Consider the following 21601-nt stretch of genomic DNA (forward strand, 5'->3'; position numbering starts at 1 on the left):
TCTAATTATGACAAAGACCACATTCACCCCAGATGCAACTTCTGTTAGCATTCAGGCGTGTGTCTTGTGTGATATGTTTTATGGTTGAAATCCTACACAGTACGGCTTGGTGTCCTACTTCCTGTCTCTGTTTTTAATTCAACACTGCTGTGAAGGTCTTGGCGCCCACCCGCCTGCAAGCCGCCCCTTCTGTCTTATTGCTGGATGCTCCGGCGGCCGGCCGGCCTCCTCACACACAGCGGGGCATTCAAGGTGAGGGCTTGGGAGGCATGGATCTTGCACCCCGTGCTGGGACTGCAGGCAGCAGGGGGTTGGAGCATGGGGGGGGGGGGGGGGACTCTGCCCCTTGGCCAAGGTCCTCTGCACTCTGCCTGCGGGTGGGCAGGTGATGGGTCGGCACTCTGCTGTTCCTCCTTCCCCAAGGCCCACCGTGCACTGGACCCTCACCGGGGATGAGCCCGAGGGCGGGTGACCCCACCCAAGCCCCTTGGGGGCTTGCAGCCTGGTGGGGGCTTGCAGCCTGGTGGGTAAGGTCGTATGTACCCGAGGCTTAGAAGGAACCAAGGTCTTGGAGGGAGGAGAATGGGATCAGCCTCAGGGGCTTCCCCAACCCTGCAGGGCCCCGGCTGCCCCTGGGCTCCGGGGGAATTGCCGCTGGAAACACAATCCAAGGGTTACCAGGCAGTGGAAAAATTCGGAGCTAAAAATACAGTGTGGCAGCCCCTGCCTCCAGTTCCGGAACCCCGCTCCTGCCGTTTTACCCGCCTTCCCCAAGGAAGGCAAGCTCGCTGTTTGCACCCCGCCCCCGCCCTCACTGGCTCTGGGCCCAGAAGCACCCCAGCCCTGGTGGGGATGTTGGCAGGGCCGCCCCTCTCACAGGTGCCCAAGTCCCCAGCCTGTGCCTTCCCTGGCCCTCACGGCCCGCCCAGGGCCCCCAGCCCCTCCTCCAGCCCTCGCAGGGATCAAGGAGCAGAAGGCCAAACCCCCTCCTCCAGGGCGCCGAACTCCGGCACTTAGTGCGGGCTTGCCCGCCGCCGCACGCTGGCTGGAAGCCCCCTCCCGCCCCTGGGCCCATGCAGGGGCCTCCCGGCAGCCGTGCCCAGGACGTGGCTTGGTGCCCGGTGCCCGCCTCAGGAGGCTCTCCCGCTCGGGCTCGGTTTCCCTATTTGCATAGCAGGGGCTGGTCTCTGAGGTCGGGTTGGGGCGGGGGGGGGGGGGGGGGGGAGGGGGCAACTCTGACCCCGCCCCCGCCCCCACGCACATAGCTTGACAGACAGGCAGGGGCGGTGGCTTGTCGTGAGTCAGCACAGCTGCCCGGGCCTGTGGGCGCCGGGATGTAGGTGCGGGCAGAAAGGCAGATGGGTGTGCGAGGAGGGGCCAGGAGGACCGGCGTCCAGTCTCCTCCAGGTCCTCGAGTCAGCAGCGCGGGCCGTGAACGCGCGTGAGCCGTGGGCTGACCCAGGAGAGCTCGGAGGGAGACCCTGCCTTCGGGAGTCAGAGTCTGCAGGGGGAGGCGTGGCCCCGCCCCAGTGGGAACCCCACGTTATTGGTAGAAAAACTCGAACGCTGGAGAATCTCGGGCGACATCACACTCCTGCGGGAGCCCCAGCGCCTTCCTCTGCGGAGTCCCTCCGGTGCAGGGCTGGGGGTCGGGGGGGACGGACTGCCTGGGGAGGGGGCACCTCCCAGCTGCCCTAGGTCCAGGGTAAGGCCTCAGCCCCTTCCGGGGGCTCGGGCCCTGGAGACCCTCGTGCTCTACGGCGGGCGGTGCTGGCTGCAAAAATTCTGCGAATGCAAATTCCTGCGCTGGCCCCGCCCCCGCGCGGGTGGGGGCCCCGAGAGCGCATTCCTGAGCGTGTGGCCCCGCCCCCGGCAGGCTGGCCACGCCCCGCCCGGCGGGCCCGAGTCTGGGAAGGTCCCTGCGACCCCGCCCTGTCTCGGCGCCGGGCCTGGCTGGGGGGCCCGCCGCTCAGCCCACGAGTCGGGCAGGGCCGGACGCCCGGGGACGGCGTTACAACAGCCACAGCGCTCCCGGGCGCTCGCCCTGCCCACCAGGTCCAGCTTCTCCCCTGGCAGCCCCGCAGCAAGCGTCACTGTACAGATGGAGAACAGAGGGGCAGAGGGACTTCCCCGCGGCACACAGCCAGCCAGCGAGCGAGCCCAGGAGCCTGGCTTCTGGCTCCCAGCATGCTGCCTCCCACGCAGGTCCCCTCGCTGTCCTCCCGAATCCCTCTGGGGCTCGGGGCGGAAATGCTCAACCGCCATCCGGATGGGAAAGAGCTGTTTATTCTGAGCCGCTTCAGGCAGCGAGTCGGTCACCACTCGCGTTTGTCAGACTCGAGGCAGGCGGGAGGGTGGGAGCACTTCGTATTTTAGTTCCATGTATATATGTTCGCTGTTAGTGTGGACGTACGTGTATAATGTATGCGTGCGGTGGATATTTTTTAAGCATTCATTTTTAAAAATTATTTTATTTAAAATTTTTATTGTATAATTATTTATTATTATTAAAATTATTTATTTAAGTAATTTCTACACACAATGTGGAGCTCGAACTCACCACCCTAACTGAAATCAAGAGTCAGAGGCTCCTCTGACTGAGCCAGCCAGGCGCCCCACATCTATACTTCTTATATATAATTGTTGCCATGTATGCGTAATATCATGTGCACACATATGAGGTATTCACGTAGTACATACACGTTACACGATATATGCTTACTGTGCATGTGTAATATTATGTGCATTAACGTACATGTGCAGCCTATGTACATAGTATAGAATACATGCGTTAATTATCACTATGTAGTACGTATAATATCTATGTGTATACGATGTATACGTGTAGTACATACATGGGCTCTGTAGCATGTATATGTTAATATGTGAAAGTGTTTTCTATGTATAGAAAGCTTCGTTGTAGGAAAAAGGGGGGCTCAGGGGCACCCGGGGGAGGGGCTGGGGGCCTGGGGAAGTGGGACAGCCCGCGTGATCGCTTGGGGAGTGCGCTCCGCTTTCTGGTTGGTCCTCAGGTGGGCGTGGCAACAAAAACTGTGGAAGCCGTCATCCAGCCCCGGCCATGTGGGACACTGTCCCAGGGTGGTTGTGCGTCAGAGATCGAGGTCCGACTTCCGGCAGGTCTGCTGTGGAGACAGCGGGCTTCCTCCTGGGCTGTGGCTGCAGTTTGTGGGTCCGAGTTCTGTCCCGGTGTCTGGCCGCCGTCCATCCGTGTATTCAGGAGCTGGTCCTGAAGGGCGGGTGGGCCCTGGATGAGGCCAGGCAGCCTGGTGGCATCACAGAGGGAGAAAAGTCATCCCTACCCACAGCTGAGCTCACTCTCCTAGTTGGACGCCCTCTCCATACTGGGCCACAGCCCGGTGCCTCGTGGGGCATGGCCAGCTTGTGAAACTCAGCTCCGGGGCACACAGCTTAGGATCCTTCGTGGACAGGCAGGTGGATGGGCCGGTCACCTGCTGCTGTGGTCCCACCCACCCCACCCCCACAGGCCAAGGGAGCCCCCACAGGTGGGGTCCCTTGGGGTGGAGAGCCCGTGGCCGCCAGGAGCCCGGTGGGGCGCTCTGGGCCACGCAGGCTGGCTCTGAGAGGCTGTTTTCTGCATCTGGGGACCCCTGGGGCTCTTGGCGGGGGAAGATACTTAGGATGCTGGAGGCCTGGCCTGGGAGAGGTCATGTTCCAGCCACTCAGCCTGTGCCAGGGAAACAGGGACTTGGGCCAGTGGGGCGGGGGTGGGGGCGGGGAAGGCAGGGTCAGTCCCGGCTGCGTCTTTAGGCAGCAGCACCCGAGGTGCGTGGCAGCGTGTGCGAAGGCCCCTCTGCTGTGCTCTTCGTGGTGGTGGGAGCGGCCCCCTCCCCTGCCACCAGGAGGCCGCCCAGGAGGGACCAGAGCCACAGCCGGCAGCGGTCAGCAGGGATGAGAAGCCAGGAGAGTGTGAGGGGCGGCCCGCGGCAGGGCCTGGAATGGGTGGGCAGAGGCAGCCGGAAGGTCTTGCGCATCTGGGTGAGTGGACGGTGAGGGAGGGGGTAAGAGGGCCGGGCTTGAGGGAGCAGGTGGGCTGTGCGGTCACAGGGCTGTAAGGGCTCCTGGGGGACGGTGACCGCCACCCGGCCACCCCCCTGCAAGGACACCGCACCCACTCCCTCTCAGGATGCCCCCAGTAGGCTGATGCAGAAATTCAGGCGAGGAAAGGAGGCTCAAGACGGCTCGAGTGGCCGGTGGGCCCAGAGCCGTTCCTCACCCCCCCGGCGCCCCCGCTGGGGGACCCCAGGGGCCTGTCGGGCAGTCAGCCAGGCAGGAGGATAAGGGGCTCGGTGGGGGTCTGGACCCACTGCAAACAGGAGGGGCTGCTGAAAGGCCAGGCCAGCCATGCCAGTGGGGGGAGGGGGGGCGCTCGGGAAGCACAAGGGACAATACCCAAGAGTCACCAAGGCAGAGGGGGCGGGAGGCCTCCAGCTGCACCACTGTGAGCACAGAGGGCCTGGAGCCAGGCCTGGGACAGGCCCCTGGGCTCTCGACCCTGCTTGGCCTGCATCTCCTACATATGACCTCAGATGGTCCGTGGGGTCTCCCCCCGACTTACCAGGTCCCGCAGCCCTGAGATCGAGGCCAGGCTGGACGGCCAGCCTCTCCCAGCCCCCCTCGGACTGGAGTCCAGTCTCACTCAGCCCTGCCCTTTCCAACGGGGGGGCGGTGGGCATGTGACCGTGCTTCTCTGGGTGCCTCCCCCGTTCCTGTCCTGTCAGGTGGGCGCGGCGGGGGGCTGGAGGGCTGTGGCATCCCCGGGCGCGAGGCGTGACGGTACTGCCGCGCTCTGGTCCTCGGGCTCCCTCTCGGCAGCCCCGTGCTGTCCTTCTCAGGCTCTAAATATAAAACCTGAGCCATACATGGTCGCGGAGAGCCTGGGCTGCCCCTGACTTTTGAGGCCGGTCCCCAGAGGCCGCCGTCCGGGACGGCGTCACCACCGAGGGGCCGGAGGAGGGGGGCTTGCCGGGGGTGGCGAGGGCGGAGGCACAGCCCGTCCTCTTTAGGGGAAAGGTGTGTGTGAGGGGACATCCGGTGCTCCGTCCACATTGGTGGGCAAACGCAGGGCCGCGGAAGCCAGGGCCTGGCCGGCTGCTTCCCCGCAGGGAGGGCCCGCGATTGGGGGAGCACCGGGCAGGACCCTCAAGTCAGCCCCTTCCCCGGCACACGCCTGAGGCCTGGAATTGCCCCGCTGTCCCTATCTGACCCTGTCCACGGGGCAGGGGAAGTGCCCCGGGACAAGATAAGGGAGCCCCGGAGACGCCACTTTTGTTCCATCATCACCGCTGGGTCAGTGGTATTCCTGCCGGTGTAGCCGCCTCGACAGGGTGGGCGGGGCGGGGGGTGGGGGGTGGCGCTGCTGTCAGCCCCGCCACTGTGGCCGGGAGCGCCTGGCACGGAGGAAGCCCGCGGGTGGTGGCAGCTCAGATGGGACGAGGGTCTGCCCGCAGCATCCCCCCCCTCCGCCCCCGCAGGGCAAACCCGGCGGGCGGGTGGGGATACTGAGGCAGGGGACCCCCGCCCGCACCCGCCCTGGCCTCTCCAGCGGTGGGGCACCCGGGGCGCGGAGTCGGGCTCAGGACTCACGCTCCCCTCCCTCCGGCCCTGCAGTTCGGCAAGATGTCGGTGAAGGAGGGCGCGCAGCGCAAGTGGGCGGCGCTGAAGGAGAAGCTGGGGGCCCAGGACTCGGACCCCACGGAGGCCAACCTGGAGAGCGCCGACCCCGAGCTGTGCATCCGGCTGCTGCAGATGCCGTCCGTGGTCAACTACTCGGGGCTGCGCAAGCGTCTGGAGAGCAGCGACGGCGGCTGGATGGTGCAGTTCCTGGAGCAGAGCGGCCTGGACCTGCTGCTCGAGGCCCTGGCGCGCCTGTCCGGCCGCGGGGTGGCCCGCATCGCCGACGCCCTCCTGCAGCTCACCTGCATCAGCTGTGTGCGCGCCGTCCTGAACTCGCAGCGGGGCATCGAGTACATCCTCAGCAACCAGGCCTACGTGCGCCAGCTCTCCCGGGGTGAGTCGCGGGCTGCCGGGAGGCCGGGCCGGCACAGACAGCCAGCCCCTTAGTAACCCTGCGTGGGGCTCCAGGCCCCGGAGGGCGGCGGGAGGGCTGGGGTCACAGGAGGGAACTCGGCTGGGCAGGCAGGGAGGGCTTCCCGGGGGAGGAACCGGGTTCGCATCGGCCCCAGGTCCCGGACGTCCAGGTGACCTTGGAGCCCTGGTCCTCCGCCGGCCGCACCTGGTCGCCCGGTCTGTCCTGTGACCCTGCCCGGCCTTTCCGCCCAGCCCTGCGCTTGTTGGGGCCCCACCCTCTCCCCCGGGCTCTGCCTACACCACTCCCACCACCCGCCACCCAGGCCCGGGCCCTGGCGGCTGGAGTCCCGCTTGCCTTCCACCTGGCTCCGAGCCCTTTGAGCCTAGCCGGAACCCCAGCCCTTGCCGACGGCCTCTTCCTCCACCTTCCCCCACACCCCTGCCCCTGCCCATTCTGTGCCGTCTCCAACCACGTGGGGCTTCACCTCCAGCTCAGGCTGCTCTCTGCCTTTGTGTGCCTGCTGATTCCTTAAGTTCTTTTTTTTATTTTTTTTTTAATGTTTATTTATTTTTGACGGGGAGAGAGAGAGAGAGAGCGCGCGAGCGAGCGAGCATGGGTGGGGGAGGGGCAGAGACAGAGGGAGACACAGAATCTGAAGCAGGCTCCGTCCGGGCTCTGAGCTGTCAGCACAGAGCCGGACGCGGGGCTCGAACCCACGAACCGCGAGATCATGACCCGAGATGAAGTCGGACGCTTCACCGACTTGAGCCACCCAGGCGCCCCTGACTCCTTAAGTTCTGACTCCCGCTCCCCTCCTCCAGGAAGTCTCCCAAGGCTGCGCCCAGGGTTAGTCTTCCACCCTTGAGAGCAACCTCAGGTGGCCCTTAGTGAGCAGGGATCACTGTGTGTCCCCTGCCTGCCAGGCTGTGCTGCTCCATGGCAGCACCCGGGCCCCACGATGCTTGGGGCTCCAGGAGGGGCCAGTGACGGGTGAGTCGGCCCGTGGGGTGGGCCAGTGCCCGTGTGGGTGAACAAGCCACAGGCCACCTCGTTCCTGCCCTACCCAGCCTGGGCTTGGCTGTGCCCCCTGTGCCAGCTCGGGGGATAAGGTGGGAGGCAGGGGGCCATGAGGACGAGGGGGCATCCCAGGCTGTCAGGCACAGTCGGTACTGAGTTTGATGGAAGCATGGGCTCGGCCCAGGGCCATGTGCCAGCGTGGCCCTCGGCAGATCCAACAGGGACCCCTCTCAGAACTGAGGCCCAGTCCAAGTGGACCCCCGCCTGTGAGCCCGTGCCTGCGGGGTCTGCCTCTCCGGTCCCGGAGGCGGGTCTGGGCACCTGGGGAGGCCAGCCCGGGAGGTGGCCGGTGTGCCGGTGCAGGGCGCCCTCTGGTGTCCACCTGCGGGAGTGTGAGTTCAGCTCAGGCCCAGGTGGGGACCAGCCGCCAGGAGGGGAGAGGGGGAGCCGGGCCTGGGGTCCTGGGCCCCCGCTGAGACTCCCCCACAATCCCCCGCCCCTCGGCAGCTCTGGACACATCCAACGTGATGGTCAAGAAGCAGGTGTTTGAGCTGCTGGCTGCCTTGTGCATCTACTCGCCCGAAGGCCACATGCTGACCCTGGACGCCCTGGACCACTACAAGGTGAGCCTCGGGGGACCCTGGGGCCTCGGTGGGCCCGGGGCACGTGCTGACCCCTGCCCGCCCTGCAGACCGTGTGCAGCCAACAGTACCGCTTCAGCGTCATCATGAATGAGCTCTCGGACAGCGACAACGTGCCCTATGTCGTCACCCTGCTCAGTGTGATCAATGCCATCATCCTGGGCCCCGAGGACCTCCGCACCCGCACCCAGCTGCGCGGGGAGTTCACCGGTAACCGCCCGCAGCCCGCCCCAGGACCCCAGAGGAAGGCTCTGGGAAGCCGGCCCCCACCTGCCCCCCTCGGGGGACTCGGGGCCTCTCGGTGTTGACGCCCATCCCCAGCTCCGGTCCTACCAGTTGTGGGATGACCCCTTAGTGGGTGCGACCACGTGTCCCTCCAGAGTGTTCCTGGTGCCTTAGGAATGGCACCACCTTCCGGGGGGTGGGAGTAAGCCCAGGGGGAGACCAGAGGAGAGGCATCAGCAGCCTCTGAGGCCTGCTGACTCCTCCTGTCCCTTCCCAGGGCTGCAGCTGCTGGACATTCTGACACGTCTGCGGTGAGTCCCCTGCACCGTCCCCCAAAGCCAGGCTCGCCTTCCCCTGGGCCCCACATAGCACCTCCAGAGGGGCAGGAGAGGGCTTCTGCCGCTGGACCCAGGCCGGTTGACAACGCAGTGTGCCACGCTGCGGGGTCTCCCTGCCTGGGGCCTTGGAGCTGCCCCTGGAGGCTAGGGTTGCCTCATGCAGTGCAGGACCCCTAGCTGAATAGGAGGGCTCCTTCCGTGTAAGTATATCCCAGATGTCGTATAGGATATACTTATGCCAAAGGTCACTGGTCGTTTATCTGAAATTCAAACTTATTTGGGTGCCGGGGAATCCACGTAGCAGAGAACCCCCATCCTGGGCCTTCTCAGGACCACTCTCCTGGGTGGGACCCCAGCCCCGGGGATGCCAGCTGGGGAGTGGGGAGCCAGGGGGAGGAGCCTGGGCCTGTGGCTCTGCTGCTGAGCTGGCCCCAGGCTGAGGTTTGGCCACATGCGAAGCGTGGGCCACGCTGAGGGTCGTCCGTGCGTCTGTCCAGGGTCGGGGGAGGCTGGGGGGTGGGGGGCAGCGGCCTCAGCCCATCCAGCCCCCTCGCCCCAGGGATCTGGAGGACGCCGACCTGCTGATCCAGTTGGAGGCCTTCGAGGAGGCTAAGGCCGAGGATGCGGAGGAGCTTCTGCGCATCTGCGGCGGCGTCGACATGAACAACCATCAGGAAGTCTTCACTTCTGTGTTCCACAAGGTGACGACCCCCGGGACTGTGGCCTGGGGCTCGGACACGGCTGCCTTCCCAGCCCTGGTAGGCCCCACCCCCAGCGGAGCCGTGGGCCAGATGTGGAGATGCGAGGGAGCAGTGAGGGGTCAGGGGGCTGGAGAGGGGAGAGCCTGGCGCCTGGCGGTAGGTCCGGGCTGTCATAGGCACAGAGCCAGGGCCCCAGGACCCAGGAGGACAGCATCACAAAGGTCTGGGCTGCCCAGAGGGAGCTGGACTGTCCTGGGCCCCAGCTCGCTGGCTACCGCCAAATGGCCTGAGGGGCCCCAGGACCAGCGAGAGGCCAGGAGGCTGATCTCTGGTCCAGCTCAGGCCCTCCCTGTCTGGGACCTTCTGTCCTTCAAAGAACCCGTGGCTCTCATCCAGGCGCGAGCATCCCCAGGGGGCATCCAGAAACATCCAGAGACATGAGGGTTGCCACAGTGGGGCAGAGGGCACTATTGGCTTCACGGGGGCCGGGACCAGAATCCCACAATGCACAAGGAAGCCCCCGCACGGAGAGCGGCCTCACCCCAAATGTCACCGGTGCGACGGTCAGGGAACCAACCGTGAACCCAGCTCATCACCCGGGCCCTGCAAGCCGTAGAGTGCTGATGGGGTGGACGTTCCCGGCAAGCTGAGGTGCTCCCGCTGACCCAGCCTCCGCCCCCCCCCCCCCTGCCCCCCAGGTGAGCTGCTCCCCGGCGTCTGCCCAGCTGCTGTCCGTGCTGCAGGGCCTGCTGTACCTGGAGCCCACCCTGCCCTCCAGCCAGCTGCTCTGGGAGGCTCTGGAGAACCTGGTGAACCGGGCCGTGCTCCTGGCCAGTGACGGTGAGCAGGTGGGGCCCAGCGGGCACGGTGCCCACAGCCCTCGCCCACCTCCCGCCCTGACCCCTCGCCCGATGCACGGCCAGCAGGGTCTCAGACCACTGCCGGAGGGTAGCCGCCCCCTGCCTGAGGGCAGTGGCCACGCCTGTCCCGCCTCCCCCTACCCACCTCCTCTGGCCCTCGGCCCTGACCCCGGCACCCCCTCCCCAGTCCGGGAATGCACCCTGGAGGAGATGATGGAGCGGCTTCTGTCCGTCAAGGGGCGGCCACGCCCCAGCACCCTGACCAAGGCCCACAAGAGTGTCCAGGCTGACCTAGGCCAGGGTCGGAGGGGCAGCGTGCCCCAAAACAGCGGCGCCCCCCAGGCGGGGGTGGGGAGCCCGAGGCCCGAGGCGGACCTCAGCAGCCTGCACGCTGTCGGGGACCTGGCTGCTCCACAGCTGAAGGCCCCAGCCCCCCCACCTGCACCTCCACTCCCTGGTCCCACCACGGGGCCCCCTCCCCCGCCCCCCCCCACCTCCTCCTCCCCCCCCTCCCCCACTGCCAGGCCTGGGAGCCCCAGCGCCCCCACCTGCACCCCCGCTCCCTGGCTCCACCGCCGGGCCCCCTCCTCCTCCCCCCCCCTCCCCCACTGCCAGGCCTGGGGGCCCCACCCCCCCCGCCCCCTCCACCACCCCCCCTGCCTGTCTCTGGCGGGGCCTTACCTCCTCCACCTCCACCGCTCCCGGGCACCGGGTGCCCGCCGCCACCCCCGCCGCCTGGCCTGGACGGGGGCCCCCCTCCGCCCCCACCCCCGCCGGGTGCCTCTGGCCCCTCTGCGGCGGGTGGCGTGGAGGAGGGCATCGTGGCCCACGTGGGCCCCAGCCTTGGCTCCTCCGCCTGGGTCCCAGGCCACCGGTGCGTGCACGCCCCCACTGTGCGCATGAAGAAACTCAACTGGCAGAAGCTGCCGTCCAACGTGGCCCAAGGTGAGCCCCCGCCCGGCTCCGATGTGGCGCGAGGCGGGGGCCCCCGGGCTCCGTGAGTGGCTTCCTGCCCGAGCGGGGGTGCCGGGCCCTGCTGGCCCGCGATACCGACCGGCAGTATATGTGCTCACACCTGGGCCCCTGTGTCTCCCCCGCCCCCCCCCCTCCAAGGGTGGGCCCAGGGCCATTTGATCTCTGCTCCGGACTCAGCTCCTGGGAGATCTGGGCGGGCTGGGGCGGGAACGGGTCACAGGCCACCTGTGAAGGGCCCCTCTTCCCACGCGCACCCTCGCAAGCCGACGGGTGGCTGCAGTGCCACAGCCCCACAGCGCCCAGGCCCCTGGGTGCCAATGCCCAGAGAAGGTCAAGGCCGGGGCCTCCTGCCAGCCGGGTTACGGGCACGTATGCGTCCGCATGCATACGGTGTGACAGCAACGGGGCGGTGGGGGGGGGGGGGGCCTCCCCTCCCCGCCCCTCCCCTCCCCCTCCGTCCGTCAAGCCGCTGGGTGGGTGGGCGCGAACCCTACCGGAGGCCCCTCGTCCACAGAGCACAGTTCCATGTGGGCCTCGCTGAGCAGCCTGGGGGCCGAGGTCGTGGAGCCGGACTTCTCCAGCATCGAGCGGCTCTTCTGCTTCCCCGAGGCCAAGCCCAAGGAGCAAGTGGCAGCCCCGGCCAGGAAGGAGCCCAAGGAGGTGGGGCCGGGCTGGGGCTCAGCCAGGGGCCTCTGCTGCTCCCCGGGCACCAACACCAGGGCGGGGGTGTTTTCCAGATCACTTTCCTGGACTCCAAGAAGAGCCTGAACCTCAACATCTTCCTGAAGCAGTTTCGATGGTGAGCGGCACAGGCGTCACGGCCTCGCCCCTGCCCCGCCCCCTCGCCCGCACCTCCCGCTGGGCTCTGCGGCGCCCTCTGCAGGCCGCTCCGGGAACTGCACGTTCCGTCCTTGAGACCCAGACATCCGCGGGGAACCCCTCTGGTGGCTCCGGCTACGGAGCTCCCTGGGGTGCCTGAGCCAGACGGCGGGTGTCGTGAGCAGCCCCCTGGAAGGGGGAGGCGGAGGGTGCTCTGGCAGACAAGGAGTGTGGTAGTCGGCCCCAGGCCTCCTTACTGTGCAGCTGAGGCAGGTGGTTTGCCCTCTCTGTGCCCCGGGTGTGACCAGCAGAGATGTCACAGGCCGAGGGCAGTCCCCGACCGGCAGGGTCCCCAGGAGCCCACATGAGGCCCCTCTCCTCCCATCCCAACCACCCCCTCTCACCTGCAGCTCCAACGAGGACGTCACTGCCATGATCCGGGCTGGGGACACCACGAAATTTGACGTGGAGGTCCTCAAGCAACTCCTCAAGCTCCTCCCTGAGAAGCACGAGGTGAGTCAGGGAAAGAGACTTGCTAGTCCTGCGGGGGGCGGGGTGAGGGGGCAGCACGGGGGGGGGGGGGGGGGGGGGGAGGGGGGGGAGGGGGGGAGTCAAGCAACTCCTCAAGCTCCTCCCTGAGAAGCACGAGGTGAGTCAGGGAAAGAGACTTGCTAGTCCTGCCGGGGGCGGGGGGAGGGGGCAGCACGGGGGGGGGGGGGTGGGGGGGGGAGGGCTCCCGGCTCGCGGAGTGTGCCGGATGGGAGGGGCGCCGGCGTGAGCGGGCCCGGTGAGCCGGTCCACACAGGTGCAGGCAGGGCAGGGGGCTTCCTGGGAGGGACGGGATCCGGAACCCCAGGCGTGGTCTCCTGTCTGCAGGTTGAAAACCTGCGCTCATTCTCGGAGGATCGGACCAAGCTGGCCAACGCCGACCAGTTCTACCTCCTCCTGCTGGGCATTCCCTGGTGAGCGAGTGGGGGAGGGGGAGGGGGGAGGGGAGAGGGGCTGTGCAGGCCGTTCCCGCAGGACTCCGCGAGGAGCGCCGCACGGGTCACTCGTGCAGCCACCCGCTCCGAGAGCCAGGGGTGCCGCCGCAGGGAGGCGGCCGCCCTCCGGTGCAGCAGAGCTGGTCCAAAGTGCCATCTCTGGGCCCTGCCCCAGTCCTGCTGAGGCCCAGGAGCGCGTGTTGGAGCGCCAGGCCGTGGGACCCCTCCCCGAGCTCTGTGCCTCAGCCCCCCGGCCGCTGCCCACCCGCAGGTGGGGGGCCCCGCCCCTGACCTCCCGCTCTGTCCCCAGCTACCAGCTGCGGGTGGAGTGCATGTTGCTGTGTGAGGGCACGGCCGTCGTGCTGGACGTGGTGCAGCCCAAGGCCCAGCTGGTGCTGGCCGCCTGCGACAGTGAGTGGGGGCGGGGCGCTCGGCACCAGGAGAGGGAGCGGTCGCCTGCCAGAGACGCACGCAGTCGTGCGCACAGACACAGGCGCGCGTGCGTTTGCGGGTACACACGTATGTGTTTATGTATACTCGCACGCACACGTGCAGAGGCACACACGTGTGCAGAGACTCGCCGCGTTCTCCAGATGAGGGATCAGCAGGAATGCACCACAGCCACAGGGCAGAGACACGTGCGGTGGCCCCCCACTCCCTTCTTGGCCACGGGGCCAGAAGGGCCACCCTCCCCGACGCCCCAAGGGACAGTTAGCCGAGAACCAGGGAGGTCACAGCTACAACCTTCTAGAAGGTTCCTCTCAGCACCCTCATCCACAGAAGGGGGCAGGGGTCATCTGCCCCAGGGTCGTGAGGGTTCAGTGAGCGTCAACGCTGGCAGACCTGCTCCCCGAGCCCCGGAGGCCGTCCGCGCTGGGACTGCAGCCCGGGAGGGAGCGTGGGGGAGGGGACCGAGGGGTGCTGCCCCCCACGCCGCAGCCTCAGACGCCTCGCAGCACCCGCCCCTCCCTCTGCCCTGGCGCTCTCCCGCAGGCCTGCTCACCAGCCACCAGCTGCCCGTCTTCTGCCAGCTGATCCTGAAGATAGGAAACTTCCTCAACTATGTAAGTGCGCCGCGCCCCCGGCCGCACCCCCAGCCCCAGGAGGCAGGACACTCACTCCCCACCCCCGTAGGGCAGCCACACGGGGGACGCCGACGGCTTCAAGATCAGCACGCTGCTGAAGCTCACGGAGACCAAGTCCCAGCAGAGCCGCGTGACGCTGCTGCACCACGTGCTGGAGGTGTGCCCGCGGGGCGGCCCCTGGGGCCCGGGCATCCCCGGGGCCCGGGCGGGGCCACGGCGGCGCTCACCGGACACGTTCTGTTGCAGGAGGTGGAGAAAAACCACCCAGACCTCCTGCAGCTTCCGAGGGACCTGGAGCGGCCCTCCCAGGCAGCGGGGTACGTGCCCCCCACCCGCCTCGCCCACGCCGGGACCCCCACCCCTGGTCCTGACCAGTGAGGCGGCCGGACCAGGCCGGGCCCATCATGGCCTGATGGCCTGTCCCCAGATGATTTACGGGAGGAAGCTGAGGCCACGAAAGGGAGGGAGTGACCTGGTCGTGGGCATACCAGGGGCTAGTGCGACACCACCCTTCATAAGGTTGACCCTCACAGCAGCCCGTGAGCAAGGCCCGTTGCACAGATGGCAAAAACCGAGGCCCGGGGAAGTGGGGCTGCATCCACGTGGGTCACTCGGCCCAGAGGGGCAGCCCTGGGGAGCGTGGCCCGGGCCTTCCAACACCAGGCACACGCTGCTATGGGAGGTCATCAGGTCCCAGAGCTGCAGAACCTTTCTCGGAGGGTCACCCTAGGAGGATGGGCCGAGGCTTTGGGGTCGCTGTCCTGACACATCCCCCCAGCACCGCTTGGCCCTTCCCAGAGCCCTGACGTGCTTCCAGAAGCCTGTGGGCGTACGTGGTGAGGGCCCCCAGTGACCCCGCGGGCGTGCAGGGTGAGGCCCCCACCGACTCCACGAGACTGGACCTCCGCTGTCACCTGACCCCAGCGCACTCTCGCGTACTTTTCAGGATCAACCTTGAGCTCATCCGCTCGGAGTCCAGCACCAACCTGAAGAAGCTTCTGGAAATGGAGAGGAAGGTGTCCTCCTGCATCCCTGAGGTGCAGGAGCAGTACGCCCAGCGCCTCCAGGCGAGCGGGGCTGGGCTCGGGGAGCAGTGGCCCGGTGGTGTCCAGGGGCGGGCCCCTCCAGCCAGTGGGCCAGTCAGTCCGGGAGGGTGGAGCGGGCAGGGCCGGGTGAGTGTGGGGGAGGACGGGGCCAGGGCGAGGGGCCCCGTGGCAGGGCGGCGCTGCTGTCCCTGGTCCCGAGGCAGCTCCTTTCCCCGGGGGCCGCGGTACCCAGTTGTCTGGTCCCACTGAGAGACCACTGCCTGTGGGGGCCCGTGTGCCGGCGGCCATCACCCTCCCGGGCTGTGTCCCTGTGACGGCAGGTGCCCGCCCCCCCCCCCAGGGGTCCTCCCAGGGCCGTGACCGTGCGCCCACGCCCCCAGGCCAGCATCGAGGCCTCCCGGGCGCTGGACGAGGTGTTCCAGGCCATCGAGCAGAAGAAGCTGCAGCTGGCCAGCTACCTGTGTGAGGATGCTCAGCAGCTCTCCCTGGAAGACACGTTCGGCACCATGAAGACCTTCCGGAACCTCTTCCTCCGCGCCCTGAAGGTGGGCCCACAGCCCCTTGCGGGCCTCAGGTGGGACGGCTGCCGGGGGCTGGGGTCACGGGCTCCGTGTGGGTCCCGCGCAGGACAACCAGGACCGGAAGGAGCAGGCGGCGAAGGCGGAGAGGAGGAAGCAGCAGCTGGCCGAGGAGGAGGCGTGCGGGCCGCGGGGCGAGGACGGGAAGCCCGGTGAGGCCAGGCGCCGGCCGGGGGCCCGGGGAGCCCCCGCGGGGCCGCGCCTGCATCTGGCCCACGCTCCTCCCTGCCCTGGAGACCCGGCGGCACCTCCCACGCCTCCAGGCTCCGGGTCCCCGGGGCGGGCTCGGGGGGGCCCCACAAGCCGCGTCTCTGAGGGTCCCTGGGGCTTCTCAGTCAGGAGGGGAGTCGGGAAGCAGGAGGACGTGTGTGTCATCGATGCCCTGCTGGCTGACATCAGGAAGGGTTTCCAGCTGCGCAAGACGGCCCGTGGCCGAGGGGACGCGGAGGGAGGCAGCAAGGCGGCTGCCGGAGACCCCCTGAGGGACAAGGCGCCTGGTGAGACCCTCTCCCACCTCCTCATCGCCATTTCCCGCCCTCCTCGCTGCCCGGAGCCTCCCCTCCTCCAGGAAGCCCTCATCTCCCTTGCCGTGGGAGGTGGGGCCAGAGGAGCGGCTCACCCTTCTGGTGCTGGGGTGTCTCTGCCACGACAGAGAGCTCCCCGAGGGTGTGACAGCCCCCGGGCGGGCGGGAGAGATGGGCCAGCAGGCCTTTGACATCTGTCCCTGGGGCTCAGGGGTGCAGGGGGGCGGGGACGTTCCAGTAGAAGCAGATACGGAGGGAGGCCCCCCGCTCCAGCACCCCCTAAGTGGGGGCGCCGTCGGGCTGGCCTGGGAGTTGGGCCCCACCCTCAGCTGCCCTGTCCTGTGTCCACAGTGGCCACCAGAGACCCTGCAGGAGACACCAGCCACCCCACCTCTGGGCCCCACGGCAGGGACCGCGCGGATGCCACGGCCCCCGGCCCGCAGCCCACTGCTGAGCCATCGGAGGAGGAGGGGCCCGGGCCCCTGGAGAGGCGTTCTTCCTGGTACACCGACGCCAGCGATTTCCTGGCCGCAGAGGCCCCCCAGGCCCCCCAGCCCTCTGCGGGGGCCTGGCCGGTGGTGCTGGGAGGGGCTCAGGCCCTAAAGCCTCTCAGGCTCTCTGGTGACAAGCCCCCTGGGGCCACGGGGTCGAGCCAAGATGCTGAAGACCCCGCAGGCCCTCGGGACGCCTGCCTGGCCGAGGCCGACAGCACCGTCCACAGGCCGGAGGCTACAGGCACGCGTGGCCACGGTGCCACAGGCCCCGGCGTGGCTGGGGACGGGGACGGGGACCAGGAGGACACAGCCCCGGATTCTGCACTGGACACGTCCTTGGACAGATCCTTCTCGGAGGACGCGGCGATGGATTCCTCAGGGTCTGGCACCCTCCCCGGGACCCGGGAGCGAGCCTCGAAGGGGACGGGCAGGCGAAGGAAGAAGCGCCCCTCAAGGAACCAGGAAGGTAACTTGGGGCTCCCCTCCCATCATCCTTTGTGCCCCGGAAGCAGGGCACCTGGGCGGGCAGGTCACACAGGGCCTGGGGGCACTGGCATGGGGTCAGAGCTCATCCGTCCCACGCCAGACCCCTGAGTCTCTCTCTGCAGCGGGCGAGTGGCCCTCTTCCCCCGCCCCCCCGCCGAGCGTCCCCACGGCCCCCCCTTCCGCGGGTGGGAAGGGCGACTGTGGGGCCGCTGCCGAGTGGCCGTGCCCCTGGCCCACTGGCAACCACTTCTCGCGACCTCAGGCAGGGAGTGGCAGGTGGGGCCGTCAGCCAGGGGCCGCCTGAGGCCCGGCCGTGTTTGGCTCGGCGTCCAGCTCCCAGCTCAGGGTGGGTCAGGAATAAGCCGTTGAGTGCATTTCTCTTATTTGGAAGCAGAGGTTGCCCCTGACTCTGACGATAATAAAACAAAAAGACTCTGTGTGATTCAGTGAGGTACGTACCCCGCCTGGTGCCTGCACTAACGGTGAGCAGAGGCGGGGCCTGGGCCCTGCCGCTCCTGGACGCTAACCCGCTCCCTGCAGCCCCCCCACCCCGGGCCTGACAGCAAGCCCCCCCTGCCTCCTCTGCCACTGGTGGTGGGACCTGCCAGCCCTCCGCCTCGCCCCCCCCTCTCGGGAAGGGCGGGAGCCATGCCTCGCTTAGCTGGTGTCCCCGCCGCGGCCGGGTGCGACCTCAGAGCTGTGCGCCCAGCAGAGGGGCCTCAAGAGGGTGGGGTGGACGAGACCAAGTCGGGTGCCCTCCGGGGAGCAGGGCCGCTGGGTCCCTGTCCCGACCAGCCTAGCTGACCATGGGGTTTACTGACTCCCAGCCTCTGGGTGAGACCCTCCACAGGGCACACCCCAGCCCTCCTCCGGCCCTGGTCCGGCCACACGTCCTCCTGGGGGGCAGTGAGTGACGGGCCCTCTCCAGGGAGCGGGCGGGCCTCCCCTCCCTGGCCAGGTCCTGGAGGCCATGAATGGGTCGATAGGCACCTCCTGGGTCGACAGCACCAGGACCCCCGGGTACGGGCAGGACCGTCCGTGTGTCTGATGTGGCCCAGCAGGCTCACAGATGCAGACGGACAGGCCTGGGGTCCCCGCTGCGCTCTGGACTGTGTCAGTGGGTGCCGATCTTGTGTGCCACGATGGGGGGCGGGGGGGGCCGTCTGGTTCTCCCCACACCTGCAGCCTTGCTGGGGCCGGCTCGGCTCCCGGCTCCGGGGCTTAGGCCTCAGCTGGCGCCCAGAGGAAGCAAGGGCAGGAGTGAAGTCAGGGGCTCCCGTCTTTACGGTTTATCCTCACTGTCGGGGACAGCCTTCCGCCTGTCTCCTCCCAAGGTTACTTTCTGAGCTGGGCTGGCGTGTCCTTTATGAGCCGGGTCCACCCCCGCTGCCGGCCCCAGGTGTAGGGGACAAGTGGGCCGTGTGGTCCGTGGGTTGGGGGCCTGCGGCCACATGTGCCCACTGCCCAGTGAAAGGCCAGGGTGCTCCTTCTGCTGCCACACAGCCCTCCACAGGTCCCCCCGTCCCCGGGGGGGGGGGGGGGGGGGGGGGCGGGGACAGGAGGCAGGAATCCCAGCCTCCTCATCGGCTCGAGATTTTATTTGCAAAAACGTCAACCCGACAGGAAGTTTGCAAGATCATAATGAACACCGCCCACCCTTCACCCCGAAATGGCAAAATCTTGCAAAAAATAGCAAAGTTATCAGCATTTGCTGCCAACTTTGAGCATTGCTCTCAACTTTATGAAACAATTTGAAAGTTCTAGACTTTCAAACGCTTGGCCCCTGAACCTGACCTCAGGGGTCTCCTGAGAGCAAGGCTCTTCTCCCCACCCCCCCACCCCCCCAGGACGAGTCAGGGTCTGTCCTGTGCAGCCCCAGGCAGGTGTCCCCAGGCAGGCCTGTCACACTGTTCACAGTTATTTGGACTTTTTGGAAATGAGGTCCTACCCAGGACCAGGCATCCAGCCTCGGTCTGTCTTGTGTGGCTCTGGGATTGTGGTTGTGGAAGACACCTTCACTCCAGGTGTTTCCCCTTGCCCCCAGCCCACCTGGTTCCCAATGGTGTCTGGGCAGGAATTCTGCACACGGGACGTGGGTCCCCCCGCCGACCCCCAGCACCCCAGGAGAGCTCGGGGCCATTTGCCCTGTGGTCAGTGACCTTCACATCAATTACCTGGTTACGGTGGTGATTTTGAGAGACCCCTGCTGTGCGGTGCCCTGGGCGCCCCCCGCCCCTGGCCCTGTGTCCTGGCACCCCGCAGTGGGGCTGGGATAGAAACCATGCTCTGAATGACTTTTTTCTTAAGATTTTTTTTTTTAACTTTTTAATGTTTATTTTTGAGAGAGAGAGAGAGAGAGCGTGAGCGACTGGGGGAGGGGCAGAGAGAGAGGGAGACCCAGAATCCGAAGCAGGCGCCCGGCTCCGAGCTGTCGGCACAGAGCCCGGTGCGGGGCTCGAACCCACGAGCTGTCAGAGCGTGACCTGAGCTGAAGTCGGGCCCTTAACCGGCTGAGCCGCCCACGCGCCCCTTTCTTGAGATTATTTTTTTAATGTTTATTATTGAGCCAGAGAGAGAGAAAGCGCTCGCGTGCGTGCATGGGAGAGGAGCAGAGGGAGAGAGGGAGAGAGGATCCCAAGCAGGCTCTGAGCTGTCATAACAGATCATGACCTGAGCCCAAATCAACAGTCGGACTCCTGAGCCGCCCAGGCGCTCCACTTTGAATGACTTCCGACCTTTCTGCCCCATCTTTCTCAAGCATGCTCCCCAAACCCAAGTCTGCTGCAGACGCTCGGGGGGCCTGGGACGGGCCTGGCTCTGGTGTGGCCGGGGTGGGGGGAGGGGAGTCGGGCAGGGTGCCACGAGAGGGCCCCTGGACCAGAGGGCTTTAGTGGGCCGGGGACCTTGCAGGGCCAGTTGGGGGGGCATGCAGGTGGCAGGAACTGTCCAGGTGGGGACAGCGTAAGGGAGCAGGAGGGACACTGCTGGTGCCGGGGATCGGTGAGGGCCGACCGTGTGCTACGGGCCCAGATCCGGCCTGGACGGGTGGGCAGGAGCCAGCTGGCTGGGGGGCATCCCAGCATCTTGCACCCGGAAGAGTCCTGCTGTGCAGGAGCGAGGGCCCAGGGTCAGAGCGGACCCAGAGACAGTAGGCCCACCGGGCAGTGGTGATGGGACAGCAGGAGCCTGGGGACCCCGACGCAGGTGCCTCGGCGCTGTCCCCGGCAGGTCTGCTCCTAATCATGCTTTCCTCTCGCCCCCCACAGGCCTCGGCCGTAAGCCCAAAGCCAAGTGAGCGTGCCCGCTGCCGGCCTCCACACAGCCGTGGGCCGCCGGACGTGCGGTTGAGCGGGGCTCCTCCGGGGCCAGGCTGGGACTGGGCCCCTGGGAAACCAAAACTCTGTGCCTTACCCTCCGGGGCCGTGGGCCTCCCGGAGCTTCCTGGGGCTGTTCTGGCCGAGACCCCAGCAGGCACCAGAGCCCAGCCCCCTGCACGCCCCGGCTCCCTCGTGGTCTGCTTGCCGAATGCCGATGCCCACGCCGGCGCCCGCATGCTCCCCAGCACCCGCCCGCAGGGGTGAGGGGCAGTGGCTGTGTCCCCAGGGCACCTTGAAGCTTGCGCCCTGCCCTCCGGCCACCTGGTGCCCAGATGCTTCTGGAGACAGGCCCTGGCGGACCTCTCCCTGCAGAGCCGTGGGAGCCCCCGCCCCCGCCCGCTGCCTCCTTACCGAGCCTCAGTCCCCCGCTCCCCGCTCCGCCCCCCAACCTGCTTCGCCAGGCCGGAGCAGAGAGTGGTTTTTCACCGAAATAGGGTTGTTCATGCATTCCTGCTGTCCTGCGGTAGCTGAGTTGGGTACAGGTGGGTGGGAGGACCCTGGGGCCTTGGGTAGGGGCAGGCTGGCCAGCATTGCCACAGATACGCCACGGTGCCCCTACTCGGCAGACAGGATCCACACCGGGCACGCCCAGCCCTGGGGGCGGGAGGGCATCTGTTCTCGCCGCCCCCGCCAAGCCCTCGCCACCCTGTCGACAGAGTGACCCAGCCTGCAGCCGCGGCTGCCTCCGGCGGGGTCGGGCACGCCCTCCGGCGGGGTCAGGCACGCCCCCCCGCCGGCCGAGAGGAGACCAGGGCCCACCCCGGGAGGGCCAGCCTGCCCGCGCCCCCACGCCCGCCCCAGGTGTGCCCTGCCACCCAGGCTGGCATCTGGAGAGCCTCAGACCAATAAACAATAAAGAGCAGAGCCAGCCCATCGAGGGCCACGTGGTTTCAAGAAGCTGCGGGCGAACGTGCAGGGGCTGGACGGTGCCTGGAGGGGTCTGCCCTCCAGCAGCTGTGATGCGCTGGGGGGAGGGGGGGGCGGGCGGGCCGGCGCCCACAGGGCACCCAGAGTGGCCCGAGCAGACGGTAAACACCACTGAGGGCGGGTGAGGCGAGTAGGGCTCTTGGGGGCAGAATTCATGGACACATGGCTCACCCGCTGTGGGTGTGTAATTCAGTGACTTTTCAGCAGATGCACGAGACGTTCAAGCACCAAGATCCTATTCTAGAATATTCCACCATCCCCCAAAAGTTCTCTTAGCGCTCACTCCGCATCCCCCCTCTCCCAGCCCCCAAATCTGCTTTCTGTCTCGTGGATTTGCTTTCTGTGGACAATTCGTATGAACGGAATCCCAATACGTGGCCTTCTGTGACTGCTACGCTCCTCATGGCGTGCTCTCGAGACTTCTCCGTGTCGTAGCGTGTGTTGGGACAACACCC

The 21601-nt window shown here is 67.3% G+C and overlaps 2 protein-coding genes and 1 long non-coding RNA gene across 4 annotated transcripts; 2 read left to right on the forward strand and 1 right to left on the reverse strand.

The window, feature by feature from the left end:
• Positions 1-2270: 2270 nt before the first annotated feature.
• LOC131517826 (uncharacterized) lies at positions 2271-5707 on the reverse strand. Its single transcript, XR_009264862.1, has 2 exons — positions 4598-5707; positions 2271-3247 (listed from the first exon to the last, which is right to left on the reverse strand). It is a non-coding gene; the product is annotated as an uncharacterized LOC131517826 (long non-coding RNA).
• On the forward strand, positions 3793-10211 carry LOC131517825 (inverted formin-2-like). Of its 2 annotated transcripts, XM_058740464.1 has the most exons (8): positions 3796-4017; positions 5650-6049; positions 7595-7710; positions 7779-7938; positions 8231-8264; positions 8851-8992; positions 9691-9840; positions 10040-10211. In XM_058740464.1, the coding sequence occupies exons 1-8, from the start codon at positions 3931-3933 to the stop codon at positions 10064-10066; spliced, it is 1116 nt and encodes a 371-aa protein (XP_058596447.1). In that variant the 5' UTR covers positions 3796-3930; the 3' UTR covers positions 10067-10211. The 2 variants fall into 2 exon arrangements, with proteins under 2 accessions (XP_058596448.1, XP_058596447.1); XM_058740465.1 differs by lacking the exons at positions 8851-8992; positions 9691-9840; positions 10040-10211 and having other exon boundaries at positions 3793-4017; positions 8231-8268.
• LOC131518006 (inverted formin-2-like) lies at positions 10146-21096 on the forward strand (the record flags this gene model as incomplete). The annotated part of the gene is made up of 15 exons (XM_058740597.1): positions 10146-10797; positions 11342-11487; positions 11565-11626; positions 12057-12159; positions 12523-12608; positions 12940-13040; positions 13623-13693; positions 13764-13871; positions 13961-14031; positions 14661-14781; positions 15141-15305; positions 15388-15490; positions 15674-15835; positions 16214-16822; positions 20109-21096. Coding segments are annotated over 15 exons (2589 nt in total), but the record flags the coding sequence as incomplete, so codon positions are not given.
• Between the last annotated feature and the right edge of the window lie 505 nt (positions 21097-21601).

Source organism: Neofelis nebulosa, chromosome 7, assembly GCF_028018385.1.
Source record: "Neofelis nebulosa isolate mNeoNeb1 chromosome 7, mNeoNeb1.pri, whole genome shotgun sequence".
Taxonomy (NCBI): domain Eukaryota; kingdom Metazoa; phylum Chordata; class Mammalia; order Carnivora; family Felidae; genus Neofelis; species Neofelis nebulosa.